Source organism: Nicotiana tomentosiformis, chromosome 12, assembly GCF_000390325.3.
Source record: "Nicotiana tomentosiformis chromosome 12, ASM39032v3, whole genome shotgun sequence".
Taxonomy (NCBI): Eukaryota; Viridiplantae; Streptophyta; class Magnoliopsida; order Solanales; family Solanaceae; genus Nicotiana; species Nicotiana tomentosiformis.
This window is the reverse complement of record NC_090823.1, coordinates 130,074,124-130,093,121: the sequence shown is the minus strand read 5'-3', so window position 1 is coordinate 130,093,121 and position 18,998 is coordinate 130,074,124. Positions and strand designations below refer to the sequence as shown.

At 35.5% G+C, this 18,998-nt stretch overlaps 2 protein-coding genes and 1 non-coding gene across 3 annotated transcripts; all 3 read right to left on the bottom strand.

Annotated features, from left to right (window-relative positions):
* Positions 1-1,308: 1,308 nt before the first annotated feature.
* Positions 1,309-6,066, bottom strand: LOC104117783 (actin-related protein 2/3 complex subunit 4). The gene is made up of 8 exons (XM_033661681.2): positions 5,893-6,066; positions 5,568-5,633; positions 4,826-4,878; positions 4,438-4,465; positions 3,549-3,623; positions 2,871-2,975; positions 1,724-1,813; positions 1,309-1,594 (listed from the first exon to the last, which is right to left on the bottom strand). Exons 1-8 carry the CDS (start codon positions 5,893-5,895, stop codon positions 1,505-1,507), a joined length of 510 nt encoding a protein of 169 aa, XP_033517572.1. The 5' UTR covers positions 5,896-6,066; the 3' UTR covers positions 1,309-1,504.
* A 45-nt stretch (positions 6,067-6,111) lies between these two features.
* On the bottom strand, positions 6,112-6,208 carry TRNAY-GUA (transfer RNA tyrosine (anticodon GUA)). The gene is made up of 2 exons: positions 6,172-6,208; positions 6,112-6,147 (listed from the first exon to the last, which is right to left on the bottom strand). It is a non-coding gene; the product is annotated as a tRNA-Tyr (tRNA).
* Positions 6,209-7,892: 1,684 nt separating this feature from the next.
* Positions 7,893-15,603, bottom strand: LOC104117782 (uncharacterized). The gene is made up of 12 exons (XM_009628888.4): positions 15,209-15,603; positions 13,758-13,905; positions 13,090-13,185; positions 12,256-12,332; positions 11,371-11,453; positions 11,098-11,158; positions 10,843-10,910; positions 10,672-10,753; positions 9,892-9,975; positions 9,717-9,794; positions 9,136-9,255; positions 7,893-8,510 (listed from the first exon to the last, which is right to left on the bottom strand). Exons 1-12 carry the CDS (start codon positions 15,374-15,376, stop codon positions 8,334-8,336), a joined length of 1,242 nt encoding a protein of 413 aa, XP_009627183.1. The 5' UTR covers positions 15,377-15,603; the 3' UTR covers positions 7,893-8,333.
* Positions 15,604-18,998: the final 3,395 nt, after the last annotated feature.

The window sequence follows — 18,998 nt, the reverse complement described above, 5'->3', positions numbered from 1 at the left end:
TAGTTTTAGAGTTATATTATATCACATTCAACTGATTATTTCTTAGACTAGATATCTAAAAGTTGTTATTTTCTATGTTTCAATTTATATAACGTTCTATATTACGTTTTAAGTCATTCCTAAATATTTCAAGCTATTTTATTGTGAGACGTTTCAAAAGTGCCATAAGACTAGAAAATAGAATCTAGAACCAGAAGAATATAGCTAGGGTTGTGTGTAATTTGATAAATCGTACTGAAACCGAAAATTTTGGTGTTCGATATGGTATTTGGTTTAAGTTTTAAAAAAAATTGACATTAGGTATGGTATTTGATATTTTAAAATAAAATACCGAAACATCGATACCGTACCGAAATATATATTATATTACACAATACACATATTAGTTAATAACATAAATATAAGAAATCTAAATTTTACTTTCCTTTATTTTTTAAGTTCATCAATTAACTCTAAGCAAGCAACAAGACATTTTTAATGATCAAATTTATTCTTTTATGTACATTTTTCTCTCTGGATTGGTATTTGCTGGTTTTGGATAAAATTTTTGTCAACAAACGTTTTTAGTTTTGTACTTTAATTAAGAATATTATTGTTTATGACTTTATGCACTAGTTAGTATTCAAACCGAATAAACCGAAGTTACCGAACCGAATAAATCGAAACCGAAAGGAGAAAAACCGAATCATACCGAATTTAATTAGGTACGGTATTGGTATAGCATTTTAAAAAATCGAATACCGAAAATATCGAACCGAAATATCTTGGTATAGCATTTTAAAAAACCGAATACCGAAAATATCGAACCGAAATATCTAAATACCTCGTAGAAGCTGATAGAAAAAAAAACTTTTTTTTTCACTTGGTAGTTTATAGAATGTCAGAAAGGTAGGATCAGTCAATCTAACATTTTATAATCATTTATTTAATGCCAGTAAACAGCAGCTAGTTTCTTTAGGAAACTTAGAAAAATCTTTGCTTTTACATCCATCTGTCAGAATCTAATGTTAAATAAATATCAGAGTGTTAGTAACTTTGGTGACATACAAGTAATTAGAAATTCAGATGTATAACTGGGCATCGTTTAGTTGGTAAAAAAGTTATCCCATGCCGGATTAGTTATCCCACACTCCCAAAGGGATAAAAAAACTCTACAATCCCTGAATAACTAATCCCAAAATTATATACCACAATTTTATCCCAACCAAACATGGTATAAACGCATCTCATATTTAATCCTGAGATTAATTATCCCTTATCTTTCATACTAAACGAGCCCTTTTGATTAACCAACACAAGCAAAGCAACTTAGCACTACAATGACTAATACAACTCGTTGCAAATATTAACTGAGTATTCACTCTGCCATCTCCTGACATAAGTGAAGGAAAAGGGAACTCATTGATGCAATACAATAGAGAATTTCTGTAATATGTAGCTTCAAGTAGAGGAGAAAAAAAAAATGAATACATATTCTAGTTGCCATAAGAAGAAAAAAGAAATATCAAATGAATTGCTTTAGAAACTCAGTAGCAACAAGCCTCCCTCGGGTGTTCACTGATAGTTTCAGTTCACTGATCTCCTTATCGATGTCCTGCAATTTCATAAAAGAAGCAGAGATTCATAAAACTCTTTGAATAAATATCAATAAGTTACGTAATTGATTGATGTAGAGGTTGTACTGCTACTTTATCCTTGGAAGGGTGGGAATTAATAAGTCTACCTCCATGAATTGCACTATGAAATCAATAAGCTTTTGCTTCTGCATCTCTTCACAATGATAATTTGTAATGAGAAAACTAATGTCGTAGCCCTGAAACATAATGCGCCCAACAGAATTCAGATGACTAAAACTTGGTCAAGAAACAAGTTATTTACCTTTACTGATTAAAAACAAGTCATTTTTATAACACCTAATAAAGTTCATCTTCAACCATTTGTGAAGCATGTCAAATATTCTCAACCTATGTCCAACAGGTACATGTGATTCACTGTCAGCTAAATTACTCAGAGTCTTTTAGGCTAGGTAGATACTTTATTTTATTCAAGAAAAACTTGAGAATACTCCAAAGATGCTTCTTTCAAGATTGCTACTCTCCATCTAGGGCTAATACATGAATACACATCAAACCTAAACAAATTTTTAGTCTCTACCAAGCCTGAGAAGCAATCACATAAATATTGTAAACAAATAAGAAAGCGTCCCATAAAGCAGCTAATGTGCCAATTTCTCTTAGTATTGTACTGAATCAATATCTTCCCATCCTTTTGCAGTTGAGCAATAGACATTTTCTAAGTGAGTTTGTAAAGTTTAACCCCAGCCCACATAAGAAAATGGATAAATAGGGGTATTAGACATTTGCTTTCACAACCCTCCCCCAACACAAGTTAAGGAAAGTAAATAAGAAAGGCCTTTGTCAACTTGCTGAAAATGAGAACTAAAAGTAATCCGTCCCAAAGCATTGCACTAGAAGCAAGTCCAGACCCCAGAAAGTTAACTATGATTTCAGACTTCACAACCACCTTCCATATTTAGTAATAGATCCATCCCCAAGTTGCTACTACCATGTTACCATAGGTGGAATAGGTTGATAATAACATTACAAGGAAAATTTGTACCAATAACTAGATATATTCAAACTATGAGCAAATGGTGAGTAAATGCAGTAGAGAGCAAACGGAAAAAAAGGACGGGAAATAGATTAGACGTTCAAGTTCCGTCAAATATAACTACAAAATTTAGGATACAGAATTACAGAACATGCCAAAGCACGGAATCGGTTACAAGGAGTTAAAAGAAAACCTAATCCACGATATAAGAGGATATAAGATACTGTTACCATTTTCATGAGAGGAGGAGAGATACAAACCTGAACCGGCTTTCTCCTTAACACCTGAAACGCTTCTGCTCTCATAGACAAAAACCTAAGGAACTTCTTTGTTAGTATATTTTCAAGTTCATCTGACTGTTTCACCTGCAGCATTAATCACACATGAGGAGCTTAAACCTTTTTTCAAGTGATTTCCAAAATCCAGAATCCTATAATTCCTTGTGAAGTCTACTTAATTTCGGAACTAATACAGTTTCTACCCAGTCCAGCACAATCAGTAGTTTAGCTAAGAATTCCAAAATGTTAGGTGGATTCATTTAAAAAGGCATTGCAAGCTGCATGCAGATGTCAGGCTATATGAAGCTCTTGGAGGAACATGGTCTTGCAACAAATTGATAGGCAAATCTCAAATTTTGATTTACCATCTTGTTGAAATACAACACACTAATGATTAGACACGTATTCCAGTCTGTAGCATATCGAACTAGAAAGAAAGGTCTGGACTGCTAATGAATACTTGGCAAATGGCGTTTAGCATAAACAAGCAGATGTATAACTAGAGAAATATGGTTCAAGGTACCATTAATGTACTCTACTCTATAAGAACCAAAGCATAAATATGGCATATGCACAGCTTTAGACAGCGTGCACCTTCATTTGTAGCTCCTTATATAGGAATATAAGAATCAATACATATGAATAGCAAAGCAAACCTACCTTTAGACTTATGCGCAAGGAATTAATAGATGTTTCAATCAAGCACCTTTCAGCCTCATTTCGACAAATCAAAACCTGTGATTGGTACATGGGAAAAATTAAATAGATTGATATAAGACATGCAGCTATTAAATACTCATTGGCACATGGAATATCAAGTATAGACAAAGGACCACGTTAGAGGTTTTTTAATAGATTTAGCAGTATCATAGCAGCAGATGAATCAGTATGCAATTATGAAGGGTTCTGTTACATTTAAAAAAACATTGCACATGAAATATTGATTATTTCTTCCTACCTTGTCATGGAGAACATGTTTACCATCAAGACAGAAAGGAACGTAACTTTTCTCTAATGGCAAATATAATGAATTAATACTCTCCGTAAAAAATAATACCTTTTTCGATGCAGGATATTTAAGAGGTGGGTTGGTCAATCCATTTTTGCCATTGGAGAGGCACTTAGCAGCAAAATATGAGCATTGCAACTTGCATCAGTGCTACTAGATGACCCTAAATCTATGACTAGCTAGAGTTCCCAACCAAATTGTACAACTTGTTACATCTATAAAGCGACTCATCGACAATGTGTTGGCATCTAAGAAAGACAACTTGGGAACAAGCTTTGAACAACTAGCTAACAATGAGAGAGAAATTTATAAAAAAATTTAAAGCGATAACTCTCTAAGCACTTCAAAATTTTGAATAACGCCATCATACTTTCAAAAACCTTAACTGCAGTTACTACCGAGCCATAAAGACATATAGTCTACGCTTGCAATGATTGTACTCAGAACAGATGCGCAAACCACGAGAACACGAAAATCTATTGTACCCATCAGAGATCTTCAAAAATCGTATAAAAGTTAAGAATATCAAACAGTTCTTACAGGATTAAGAAGAAGTTCTGGGCTTGTCCTGGAGAACATACAAAATAAGAAAGCATTATTATTTTAGTACACATGTTGGCAGGGCAATGAATAACATTTGGAAGAGAGATGAAACATCACATTGTCTACATAACGAAACAGCAGTTCAGTAGAATATCAAAATTCTGCTTTTTGGTAGAATATCAAAATTCTGCTGCAAAAATGTTCGTGTAATTCAAAATTTTTGTTTAAGATTCTAGCCATATTATAGGTGAAAAGAATATATATGGGGTTATTCTGGATTATAGGAATCCTCCTACTGCAAATCCATTTGATGAACCACCCAAGAGACATATATTGAATTTAACCAGCATCATTAACTTTGAGTAACTGTAGCATGAAGCCATACTTTAGTTCAACCTCTGGTTTGTTATGCCTCTCTACTTCTTGGCATGGGAAATTCTGCAACCATCATGTCGAAAAGAGATTATCTAAGACAGATATAGAGTAACTAAAACATCATATTTGCGGAGAAAATTGTCTAAGGGGCTTAAAACTACTAACAGCTTTGCACTTTTATGTTAAACCATGACGCAAATCAAAAACTTTTTGAGAAGTGTCAAAATATGCCAAATTCAACAAATTGATTGGCTGAACAAATAACACATGTGGCTGAAATAACATACTACAACTACCCTCAATCCCAAGCTAGTTGGCGGAACATATAACAATACAACGGGAATGCAGAGTTCAGAATAATTTTTCTTCGGGGATGGGGGTGGGAGTGGAAGGACTGCTAGTGGCATGGCATGTGAACTCTCTAATACAAGCATATATAATGAACACCGAGAAATTAAAACTTATAAGTGTAAATAAAACGTCCTAGCAGTGCAGAAACATTCAACTTGCCTCCCAATCACCCAAACTATCACAGCATAATGCTTGTAATCGTCTCAACCTAACACTTCCGTTCATATCTCAGTGCAAAAACCTCAAACATTACATCTCAGGCCAACAACAATGCAAGTCAAACACAACAACTAAAAAGACTCAACTAAGAGTTTAGTATTCTAACATAAAACTTTTTTTCAAAAAGAATTCTATTATAAAACTGCAAAAAATTCTTATGATAGTTAAAAATGCAACATTACCTGAAGACACATAGCTGCTTCGAGCGTGTTTCTTATGCATGTTAAATACAATCGTAACGAATTTGCCTGCAAATTAAATCAAAAAACGATAACCACTCTGCATTTTGCCCAATATAACCACACACACAGAAAAATCCTGGATCTAAATCGATTGAGCTAGTAAATAAGATGAAATAATTCAAACGCAGCTCAATTCTCTACAAATACACACACATTTACTCCAGAAAGTAGAATTGAATTGAAGAATGTTAATATGATCAAATCCCTAAAATACACAGTATATTTCGAATTTTACCCCCTTTTTTCTCGAAATGAAAGTACTTACCATTAAAAACTGTTTCGCTTGATTTTCGCTTTGAATTGAATATAGTATAAGCCGATCGATCGATGTTTTAGCTGAGTTTTGCTAAGTCTATGCTACTGCCAATTTTATTGAGCTTTGTGTGCATGTTAAGTTAAGGACTACTAAAATGCGCCGGCGTGGAGGAAGTAAAGTGAAACCAAAAATAATCGTTGAAAATGAAATTTTAAAAACAAGAAGTGATCCGACCTACCGGATTCGAACCAGTGACCTAAGGATTAGCTGTGGGCTTTCATTACCCGACTACAGTCCTCCGCTCTACCAACTGAGCTAAGGTCGGTTTGCTCAGTGGTATCACATTTTCTAATACTTCAAGTATTTGAAAGGTGATTAGGAGGTTAAATAAATTAAAACTAATGGATGCGTTTATTGAGATATGTTTAACTTTGGAAGGTAGTTAAGGTACAATTGGACCATTATTGGTATAGAAGAATAAGTAGAGAAAATAACAAGTAATTGATTACCTAAGTCGTCTTATCCTTGTTAAGTTAAGAGAGGCAAGAGAAAAAACGACATTCTAGCTGAGATGTACTTGTATTTTATTATGATCAAACTTTAGCATTATTTGTTACTAAGACAAAGTCGTGTGAGAATATAGAGATCAAATATGGCCCAAAAAAAAGGTAGAGATCAAATATATGTAATCGATGCCATCTATTTACTGATATGTTGAGCGGTGTTTTAAAAGGCGTTTTCGGGGTAAGCCCCGGGCGAGGCGTACCAAAAATGCTCTGGGGCGATGGTGTGGGGCGAAAGTCTCGTACGCCCAGCAATTTGGGGCGTACGCCCGGGAGTTTGAGACGCGTTTTTTTAGTGAGTAGTAAGCCCTAGAGATATTTTCAAATTAAAACAAAATTTGTTGAATAAGTCATTCATATAATACCCAAAATCTCAAAAAAGTTAGTTTGGTAATTACTCAAAAGGTATAAAAAGGAACTCAAAGGATTTAAATTTAAAAGTCAAGATATTTTTTATTGATTGAAGCCATAATTCATGGTATTTTTCAATTCTTTATCTTGCCCGCTAGTCTGCTAATATCTCCCAAAAGCAACGAATATTTAATTTTTTTTACAAATACAAAGAGAACTTCATTTTCCTTCATAGCAGCAAGTTCAAAGTTCAAATTGCAGGTTAATCATCCCTTTTGTTCCTCCGTATAGAAAACTTTATTCTTTTAGATTCAAGTTACTTGTGGTTGTAAGTAGCGTATAATAAATTATTTTGACTAGTTTTTTTGTGGGGATGGAGCGCGCGCGCGCGCACACACACACACACACACACACATATATATATATATATATATATATATATATATATATATATATATATATATATATATATATATGTTTCATCGAAAGGTTTTCATTCAATTTTTATGCAATTTTACTTGTTTATAAATATTTACTCTCATTATATTATTTTATAAAATATTAAAAATTAAATACCTATTGGGTCTTACGCCTCGCTAAGGCATATGTAAAACGTATCGCCTTACGCCCACACCTTTTAAAACACTGATGTTGAGTAAAATAAGACTATCAATGTGCTTATTGATTTTACAAATTTTGAATCAAAGAGATTATGAATTAAAAAGTATAATTTTTATAAATTTAATTAGTTAAATGGCAAGTTGATTTAAGAAAAATGTAGACATAGGAAATTAAAGTCTTAAAAAATATTTTCAAAGTAGTAGTATAGTTTGTCACCAAATCTTCAAATTAAATCACAAGGATGTTTGCTTTTTCCTTTATAAACGTTCAATTAATAAAAAAAACCGTCCATTGACCAAAGAATTCGATTTAATTTTGGAATAAATTACTTCAATGCTGCATTTTTATGAATTTATTCAACATAAAGAATTGAATTCAAATATTCAATCAGTTCTCAACTTCTCATCCTGCTTTCCGCATACCCCCACTATCTCTTTCCCCTTTAGAGAGTTTTGAATTCAAAAACAAACGAAATACATCCAACCATTAACCTGACATTTATCATACATATATTCCATTGTTATCTTAGTCATGCAAAAAGGACGTCAAGTTTCAAAATGAACATAATCCTTCAACTTATAGGTTAAGAAAAAAGGGCAGCCCGGTGTACTAAGCTCCCGGTATGCGCGGGGTCCGGGAAAGGACCGGACCACAAGTGTCTGTCGTACGCAGTCTTACCCTACATTTCTGCAAGAGGCTGTTTCTACGGCTCGAACCCGTGATCTCCTGGTCACATGGAAGCAACTTTACCAGTTACACTAAGGCTTCCCTTCAAAAAGGAACATCCATCTATCAACCTCATAGTAGCTTTTACAGTTTTCCGTTTATATAACTAAGGTACCTTGAATAAACTAAGGGAGGAAGAGTTGGACAAAGCATCCTTCAGTATTTGCCTGAAACTAATGTATTATAAGATTAAAGGACTCCAAAGAAGGGATTTTTAATTGCATTGTTCAACTCAGTTCCAGCAGTATTAAGCACTGCCATGTCCACCTTTTCTCTTGGCAGGTACAAGAATTCACCCCCTTCAATTTTCTCAAATCCACAGTGCTCAAGAAACTCAATGCCTCCTTGCAGCTTGCCAATTCTATCCTGTTAGTCAAAAGATGTGTGTGTGTTAGTTCTATTTGTCTATGAATCTACTTGGCTGAGATGATCGAACGTATCAGGTTAAAAAATTCTAAATATTGTTACAAGAATCTTAAGTTTTGTTTGAATCAACTTGGAAGAGATAATATATTGTATCTAAGTATCTAACTATCATTATCTGAATATTGCTATAACAATCATCAGTTTTATTAGCTCTAGACAACCTTCTTCGGCATGGGACTAATAGCTAGGTGGCAAAAGGTATACAACCTTAACACCCCCTGCCACCCAGAAATTAAAAAATGACAAAAATAGGGAGAAATAGTTTCTATATCTTTTTTGATAAGTAGGGGAGAAAAAGAAATGGGGTTAAGTAATTGGGATTGATACTCTTTGGGACGAATAATTGGAGGTGAGGGTCCTAAACTATCCTGCATTCTGGCAAGCAAAAATAATCAAGTACATTAACCTCACCCCACCCCCTATTTTCAGGAATTGAATGAAGTCAAACCCTCTAAGAAGGCTATATAAACAAGGACTAAAGGAGCTTTCTCTTGTAAAGGAGTCAATTCAGAGGTAACTAAAGAACAAAAATGAAGGCATAACTATTTCCTTAATGACACTTCACCTGAAAAGCAGCATTGCTAAGCCTAATTTTGCGATATTTCTCCTCATTGGGATTTGTTGCGACATTCTTTGCATAAGTTAGCAGTGTGTTGAAAGCGGTCTTGACTTTGGCCTCATCATCCTGGACCATAAGAGGAAAATGAACAAAGAATCAGTTCACCAACAATGAAGTTAGAATGACATCTCATTCATATCTAAAACACACCAAAGGAATGTAGAATGTCAATCATAGGCTACTCCGTTCCTAGGGAATGTTTGTTGATTACCTTTCAAAAGAAAAAGCTTCCTAATGTAATGCACTAAAGAAGGAAAGAAACCAGAAGCATCCATTATATCCTTGTTTTTTAAATTCATTTAACTTATGTCTTGATGAAAAGAACAAAATTAACCTGAATGGCTAATTATGACTCTGATGTCCTTTGCTTTCTACTCTTTTGAGTTTGAAACAGAGGGTGGAAGGGCACGTAAGTTCACTTTGTTCTTTAAATAAAGTAGGCTGGTCCACATTTAACCACTCTCAATTCCAAAGCTCAAATCTGCAAGAAAGTACTCTAAGGGCCCCGAAAACAACTGAATGATTACCTTGTGGGTCTGTTTAAGTGTTCTCAGGCACTCCCTCATCCGCTCTGCCTTTGTAGCTGGTCTGACAGGCAATGTGATCTACCAAAAAATACATCCAATGAAGTTTTTGAGTGGGACAAGTTATGTCCATATGGGACAAAACCATAGACAGAGTTGCTATTGCATAAATAAACACCTTTTTTTCCTCCACAACAGGTGTAGAAGGTTTGGGGGGAGCAGGATCTTCTGCTGGCAAACCGAGTTTCCTTCTTCTTTCGGCCTGTGAAAGTAAACACAATTGTTTCAACACGACAAAAATGGCAGCAGGTAAGTAAGTTAGAGTTGCACTTAAGTGATACAGATGGTCAGGTATAATTTGGAGCAGGTAATTATGTTGTGAGGATTGCACAAAGTTGTCAATTTGCTTAGACGTGTTTTGGCTGAAGTAGAAATAGCCAGGACCTTATGATTTCACATTATATTTTAACAGCCCTTAACCTGGTCAAACCACAATCACAGGTCGCAGCAGTGTTTAAAGATGCAAAATGATGCACATCTCATCCAGAGTACACCAATAAGAAGCTGACAGCAAATTATCAACATAAGCTACAACTTGACCTCCCTGAATGCCAGTAGAATATCAATGGGATACTAAGTAGTTGGCAGAAAAAGCTCTCTACACTAAAGAATGTTTATATAGAAATATCAACAGGAGAACAGACAAGCCCATTCCCCTAGAACCACCGACACTAAGAATTTTTGTCAAACCATATGACTGCAATTATTCAAACTTAACGTTCTAACCTGCCAAGCAAAGAGTAGGTGGCAAGATAGGTATTAAAAATACTGTTTTTAAGTGTAATCAAATATATTGACAGAGACATGTTTTATACATTAATAAATTGACAAGTTCCATCAAGCAAGCTAGATGCTGAAGGGATGAACAAAAAGTTTCATGACAGGTTGGAGTTTCGACCTTATCTTCTTCCAGTTTCTGACGAATTTTCTCCCTAGCTCGTTGTTCTTCCGCTTTTTCGGCCTTGCGCAATGCTATTATACTATAATACATCAAAGCAAAAAATTCCAATTATATGAGCAGGCATCACTGGGAGTAAAAACAGAAAGAGTACCAAAGTTCAATGCTTACCGTTTTCTTTCATTCTCTTCTTCCATCCGTTTTGCTTCCAAGAGTTCCTTACCAATTCTAATTCTTTCCTGAAGCAGAAGACAAAACGATCTTACTGACCTATTTAACTAGATTGATTACAAGTCAAGACAGAAAATGCAGGTAACTAAGAATGGAACCACCTAAGCATCACTGCTTTCAGCACGTAATTCAGCAATAATATTCAATTGACCTTCACTCATGCAAATTAATGTCAAAATCTAAATCAAGAGTTACCTTTTCTCTCTCTCTTTCCCTTTGTCTCTCTTCCTCTTCTTTCTTTTTACGAGCACGCTCCCTAGAAGTCATTGAAAGATTAGAAAATTATGAGCATGCATACTGTAAGATAAAAGAAGCATTATTAAAAACTACTCCGAGAATGAACAAAACAAATGAAATAATTTACGAGACTAAACTAGACATATCTCATAAATAAAACCACATACTAGTCCCAAAACTATGTCCAGCTACTCAAAAATTGCAGAGAACAATTTACCAGCAAGAATTTACCTCAACTCTTCTTGTTTCTTCTTTATTTCCTCTGGAGTAAGAGAAGGCTTTGGAGCCTCAGCTTTCTTGGCACTGGCAGGTACCTAGGTAAATTTTAATAATCATTGCATTATCGAAGCAGGATAAGTTTGAAGATAGAATAAAAAATAAAACAAACCCTAATGACTTCATTGACAGACTTTTTCTTGATAAAGTAAGAAATTTCATTTAAAAGGGGCAAAAAGCGTGCTCGTACACAAGGAGTATACCCAAAAACAATAGAAAATCTCACAACAGAACATGGTTTTCCACAAATGACACACAATCTTCTATACAAATAGATTCTTAAGAGATTCTTCTATAGAAATGCTTATAGGTTGCAGCAAAGACACAACAAATATTTGTTTCACTGGAACACCAAGAAAAGCATTGACCTTCTCATAATAAGGGACACTTAATTTACAAAAAAGATCCTACTCACTATTTAAAAAGCTCGGAAACTTACTTACTAGAGAAAAAGGGGAAAAAAAGAGATTCAGAGTCTAAAGTGTTCTCTTTTGGTGTAAAAACTTCTCTGGGTGTTACCTAATAATCAGCAAAGTGCAAACTACTCTTTTAATTTTCCTAGGCCTGGTTAAGCATGGATTGGACCATCTCCAATCATCCTCCTAGATATAATGTCCTAGCTGGCCTCATACTCTTATAATGCTATGAACTAAGGTCTCTTTTAACATGTTCCACATGCTCTCAGCCACAGAATTCACATAACTGAGTACAACTTCCTGTTAATAGATCATAAATGCCACATAAATACATCTTTATGGATCTCACAAGGAAACAGAAATCACAACATAGAATTAGTTCATGAATTAAGCAAATAAATGCAGGAATCCAAAATTTCCATACCAGTGGTGTTTCATCTATGTCTGGGTCACTTTCATGCTCTACAACCCAATTTACAGCAGCCTCCAAGCTGGCATTGCCTGGGAAAAGTATCCGAAATTTACAGGCATGCACAATTAGAGATGCCTTGATTTATATAAATGAAACAGAGAGGAAACATGCACAGAAAACAAAGTGGTCAACAGCATACACACCGAATTGGGAGATTGACATCATACAAGATTGGTTAAAGTAAACAAGGAAATGTTGAAAAAGTAATCTTTAAAGAAGTATTGATAGAGGATACAGGAATTGAAGAACTGTATGAAAATATATATTCCATTCAAGGAAGACACTCCATGGACCACACATTAATCTTTCAATAAGGACTGCAAACTAATCTTATGCCAGTTGTGCAGTTGGTATTTAATTCAGTACTGAAGCTTTATGGTTCACGTACTGGCCAGTCAAGAAATGCAAGAGAACTTCTCTATCACACCCTGAAATGCTGAATTAATCACTTGCATTCCAAGGTTTAATTTTGTCAGACTGCCAAATACCGGTGGAAGGAAAACAAAAGGAGCAAACTAAAAGGATAAAACTTCAAGAGATGATGCCACAAATTAAAAACACTTTTACAACAAGTGAGAAAGACCTATCCTCAGATCTTAAGGAGGGAGGCGAGGGAGAGGAAGAGCAGGCCTGGTACATTCATGTTCATAATATACATTCTTTCTTTCTGCTAGAGTTACCCACATGAATTCATGCATGATTTGTTTTTTTGGAAATGTGACCTTTTCTCATCTTTGAATAGATGTAGAAACAATCATAATGATGAAGATTCTAAAAAGTACTCACCAGAAAAGTGGAGTGCACGGATAGCCCTAGCTTTGGGAAATCCCATTGTCTCGAGTTCTGATAGCAAATTTTGGTCTACTTCAGGAACAACCATTTCTAGGAAAAAGGAGTATATTAGTACCCATGTATAAACAATAAAAATAAAGAACTGCTCAGATGCTTGTGCCTCATTTGAACAAACATTTAGCTGCAATCTTTGTGGTTCATAGTCTTCTCAATTAGAGTTAGATGATAAGCACCCTTATTAAAAAACAAAAAAAAAAAAAAAGATTTGGATTTTAAGCACCTTCAAGTTGCAAATTCTAGATCTACATAAAGAGCTTGCTTGATGAATAAAAGCGTTAAACAAGTGAGAACACCCCCCCATCCCAAAGGGAAGTGGTAATTTCAGTAAATAATCTTAATTCCGTCATATGTATTTCACGAAAAAGAATTAACCCTCTCCTAAATCCTCCATGAACTACTTAAAGTACATACATCATTTAAGTTCTACTACAAATAGCTTTACCCATAAACAAATAAAAGAGGAAAAGAAACGCTTTTACTTTGCTCATAAGCCTCACCCAATTAGCAATTCTCATAAGCAATAAACAAAGTTATCTAACAACAAGATTGTAACTAAAAGACCAAAAAACTCAACCACAATGAATTACTATCTTCATGCTTACCAGTACCACTGTCATGACCACCCTCTTCCATGTCTTCATCATCATCAGCCTTTGCCTTTGGCGCCTCCAAGCTGATTGGCTTCACTGCCTCTGCTGTCTTGTCCGTAAACTCAGTGTGCCCAGTTCTTTTGGTGTGAAGATCACTCTCCTTCATAAATCAAAAACCCCAAAATTCACAAAAAACTACATTGTCAAGCTACAACAACAGCTAAATCATCACTACAGCAGAAATAAACTGTTCATATTCCGATCAGAAGTTTTAAGTGTATTAGTCTGAGTATTCGGCTGAGTATTTCGATTTCCGGCAAATTATCTCCACACAAATTCACACGACTAGCAATATAATATACCACTAAGAGCACGGGTGGATCCAACCTTTTAGTTTTTTCTTTTTATAACCAAGTATTCCACCGTTTTCAGCTTCAAAACTTGGTGGAAAATGATTTTTCTCCTCTATCCTTCTCCACTTAACTATCAGTTTTGGTTCACCGATGTTGTACCACTCAGAGGAGGATGTAGTGCTTTAGTTAGGTGGTTATCTGAACCCAGTATCTTTGGCTCAGACCCTCTATATGTGTTAAATAAATTCACTAAATAAATACAAATAATAGATTTTGAACCCAATAAATCAAATGAGTAGTGGTTAAATTCAGAACTCGAACCCATAATATTCAAATCCCGAATCTAACTCCGGTACTACCTTTACCGTTGAATCAAATCCCTTTGAGCCATGGGCGTATCCGATCTTAGCGCAGCTGACACTCACTACCCTTTTGACTAAAACCATGTACAACTAATTGAATTTGTCAAGTGTGTGTGTGTATATATATATATATATTCATATTAACCTTGTAACCATGTCACAAAGGACTAATGGGCAGAGTGGTACTTCAAGGAGCGGATGCGCAAAGTAAAGTATGGGTTTGGCCCAACCTAATAGCTTTAGTGTACAACTAATTGAATTTGTCAAGTGTGTGTGTGTATATATATATATATATTCATATTAACCTTGTAACCATGTCACAAAGGACTAATGGGCGGAGTGGTACTTCCAGGAGCGGATGCGCAAAGTAAAGTATGGGTTCGGCCCAACCTAATAGCTTTAGTGCAGACCATATATCTTTTTTTTAAGGACGATGGTGTTCAGGCTCGCGTATCTCAATTATTCCACTGGCTACCTGCTACCTCCGACCAGCACATGTTCTGACCCTATATATGTGTACAGATGTTAAATTTCAAACCCAGTAACTCAAATCATCAATGAGTTCAGCTGCATTCCAAACACATAAAGTTTAAATATTGGGTCTGCCTCTGGTCATACTTCGCACATACAACAGCTATTCCTCAATCTCAAACTAGATAGGATCCATCAATTAGCTAAATAAATCATTAAAACCCTGTTCATAGCTTAAAATAATCAATAAAGAGGAATAAAAGGGCAAAATTATTACCGTTTTGGAGCGACAAGGCTTGCCACAAGCGGTGCAGACGAGATTAAGGACGGCTTCAATGGACTCATTGAAGTTAGCATGGGAAGAAACTTCGGCGTGTTCCTGTGCTTCTTCTACAGATTTGAAGAGAGTTCCACAATCACCACACTTCAGTGATACACCTGACATTGCCACAGATAATTGAATTGAATTGAATTGAGCTGAATTGGAATTAGATAAAAACGAGATCTTTATATCTTAATTTGATTTTTTCTGATTCGACTGCAATGGGGTTTTCTTTTCTTTCTTTCGTTTTGCTTGTTAGGTGAGGAAAGGTTTCTTCTATTTTTTGGTTTTTATGTGAGGTTGAATTGGGTTTGGTAAATTTGTTTTGGATTGGGAGAAAGTAGAAACGCCGATTTGTTTTCCGAAATTGTAAATTATTTGTAAGTACTAATTGAGCAAAGGGTTACACGGTCTCGGGATCGAATCACGAGATGGAGATTTTTTTGCCATGTAAGCATGTTTTTATTAACTAGTATCTATCAACACGTTAATACTAGCACGCGATGGTTTAAACATTTAAATCATCTAAAAGCCGAAAAATATTATTACATTAGCGTAATACGTGAATTTAAAATGAAAGGACATCATCACAACTTACACAAATGATAAATTTAGTCATGTTAGATAATTATGTGTTATAATTTAAAAGTATTTGATGTGATGGTATCTTACCAAATACTTCTTTGTAGATGATGTTTTTTTGTGTATGTTTTCTTCTAATGTGTAATGACCCAACCGGTCGTTTTGACTTTTAGAACCACGTTCTCCTAAATAAAATTTTTCGTATGTACTTTAATGATTTATGACTTATGGGGATGGTTGGTTCGGGATTTGGAAGTGTTTGGGTTGAAATCGGAACACTTGGTTCCTTAAGTTGGCTTTAAAATGCCAAGTTTGACTTTGGTCAATATTTTGAGCAAACGGACTCGGATTAGTGTTTTGACAGTTTCGGTAGGTCCGTATCGTGATTTGAGACTTGGACGTATGCCCGGAATCAAATTCCGAGGTCCCTTGCCCGAGATATGGAATTTTGATGAAACAATTAAAAAGTTTAAGTTCAAATAGTGACCGGATATCGAATTATGTGCAAACGACCCCGAAATAGAATTTTGATGATTTCAACAGCTCCGTATGGTAATTTTGGACTTAGGAGTGTGATCGAAATTTTATTTGAAAGTCCGTAGTCAAATTAGGTCTGAAATGGCTAAAACAAGAATTTAATTTTGGAAGGGGTTGCTCTGATGGTAAGCAACCTCCACTTCCAACCAAGAGGTTGTGAGTTCGAGTCACCCCAAGAACAAGGTGGGAGTTCTTGGAGGGAAGGATGCCGAGGGTCTATTGGAAACAGCCTCTCTACCTCATGGTAGGGGTAAGGTCTGCGTACACACTACCATCCCCAGACCCCACTAGTGGGATTATACTGGGTTGTTGTTGTTGTTGTTGACCGGGGAGTTGACTTTTTGATATCGGGGTCGGAATCCAGTTCCGAAAATTTACATAGCTTCGTTATGTCATTTATGACTTGTGTGCAAAAATTTGAGGTCAATCGGACTTGATTTGATAGGTTTCGGTACCGAATGAAGAAGTTGGAAATTTTAAGTTTCATTAAGTTTGAATTGGATGATGATTCGTGGTTTTAGCGTTGTTTGATATGATTTGAGGTTTCGACTAAGTTCGTATGATATTTTAGGACTTGTTGGTATAATTGGTTGAGGTCCCGAGGGGCTCGGGTGAGTTTCGGACGGCTAACGGATCATTTTTTGGTTTTTAGAACATTGGTGATAGCTGCTGGAAATTTTCTTCTGATTTCCTTATACGCGATCGCGTGGATTGAGTTGCGATCGCGCAGGCTTAAGTTGGCAGCTGAGAATTTGTTCTATACGATCGCGTGGGTAAGTCCGCGATCGCGTAGGTTGGATTCAGTTGTGCTATGCGAACGCGTGGCTAAGGCCGCGTTCGCGAAGAGGAAACGAAGCAGAAGCTGACCACGCGCTTAATGCTTCGCGATCGCGTAGGCTTGCGGAGACTGTGCTTCGCGATCGCGTGGGATTTTCCGTGATCGCGTAGGATTAATGTTTGGGCAGAAAAATTTGTGCTACCCGATCGCGTGAGGAAGTTCGCGATCGCGTAGAAGGAATAACTGGGCAGAGAATTTAAGTTCTCATTTTTAACGATTTGGAGCTCGGATTTAGGCCATTTTTGGGAGATTTTCAGAGAAAATAACGGGGTAAGTGTTCTTAACTCAATATTGGTTATATTACCCGAATCTATCACTGTTTTTATCATTTAATTGGTGAAATGAGTTGGAAAAGTTTGAAAACCCTCTTGGATAGATTTGATGACCGAATTGTTAAAGAAATTTAGTGATTTTGGTATGGGTAGACTCGTGGTTGAGTGAGGGTTCATATTTCGTAACTTTCGCCGGTTTCTGAGATGTGGGTCCCACTGACGAATTTTTAATTAATTTCAGATTTTTTATTTAAAATGTAGTAATTTCTTATATAACTGATTCCTATAATTTTTAGTAATTGTATCGAATGATGTTTGCTAGATTCGAGCCAAACAGAGTTGGATAATCGTGGAAAGGGCCTTCTAGTGAATTAAATTGGAGCAAGACGAGGTAAGTCTCTTGTCTAATCTTGTGAGGAGGAAATTACCCTATAGGGATTAAATTAAATAATTATTGCTAATTGCGGGGGCTACGTACACACGAGGTGACTAGAGTCCGTGCGTAGCTACTATTAATGCTAAAGTCCGGGTAGTTTAGGATTCAAAGCATGAATTACTTGTGTAAATTGTATTCTTTATTAATTAAATTATTTGATGTGTATATTGTGAATTGTTATGAAAGGCAGTAAAAGATGAAATTTTCATATGCTTAATTTTTGTTTAGATTAAATAAATTGTTAAAAAATAATTTCATCCTCTCGAATTTATCTTATAATAAACATACTCTCATTCCCGGAGGTACATAAGAAAAATGTCCTCCTTTCTTGTAGTGCGGGCCGAACGCCTCGGCAGGATAGATGCATCTATGGATCGTGCTGCACGTCCCTCGACAGCGTACACGACACTCTGGATCGGGCCATACGTCCTCGGCAGAAATCGTGCTTAATAGTAATAATTACACGATACCTTAATAGTTTATTTCAGCTTGCGAAACTAATTGATGAATTAGAGAATCCTTGGAATTTAATGGATTATTATTCCTGCTTGTTAAGGAATTAATTGTTATTCCTGTAAATGAGATTAATTGATAAATTAAAAATTATTTGAATTGAAGGAATTTAATTAATATATTGTGAATTGTTGCATTTGAAGGAATTTTATTATTTCTGCTGATTAAATAAATTATTGTAAATTCTGTAAATCATGCTGATTTAGATATTTTAGTTTTATTTCAATTATTATTATTGACCCATAGTGAGTGTCAAAGTTGGCTATCTCGTCTCTACCACTTCGAGATTAGGCTTGATACTTACTGGGTACACGTTATTTTCGTACTCATACTGCACTTGCTGCACATTTTATTGTGCAGGTACATATATATATAGCGGTCTTATGGGCGTAGAGGTGTGGTTAATAATTGTGTGAGACATATGTGAGTTGCATTCTATATTATGATCCGCAGCTAACAGAGTCTCCTTCAGAGTTATTATATTTTCGTGTCTAATTTATATTCTGGACAGATGTTGTATTCTATTTTAATTCCCTAGTAAATGTTCATGCACTTGTGACACCGGGT

Coding starts and splice junctions, on each gene's coding strand:
- LOC104117782 (XM_009628888.4), bottom strand. CDS start 15,376: ATGTCAGGTGTATCACTGAAGTGTGGTGATTGTGGAACTCTCTTCAAA. Junction 11,454..12,255: donor ACATAGATGAAACACCACTG/GTATGGAAATTT, acceptor AAATTTACCTAG/GTACCTGCCAGTGCCAAGAA. Junction 9,795..9,891: donor CTGTTGTGGAGGAAAAAAAG/GTGTTTATTTAT, acceptor ATTTTTTGGTAG/ATCACATTGCCTGTCAGACC.
- LOC104117783 (XM_033661681.2), bottom strand. Junction 4,879..5,567: donor AAGCAGCTATGTGTCTTCAG/GTAATGTTGCAT, acceptor TGATGGTTGCAG/AATTTCCCATGCCAAGAAGT. Junction 1,814..2,870: donor TAAGGAGAAAGCCGGTTCAG/GTTTGTATCTCT, acceptor ATTATGTTTCAG/GGCTACGACATTAGTTTTCT.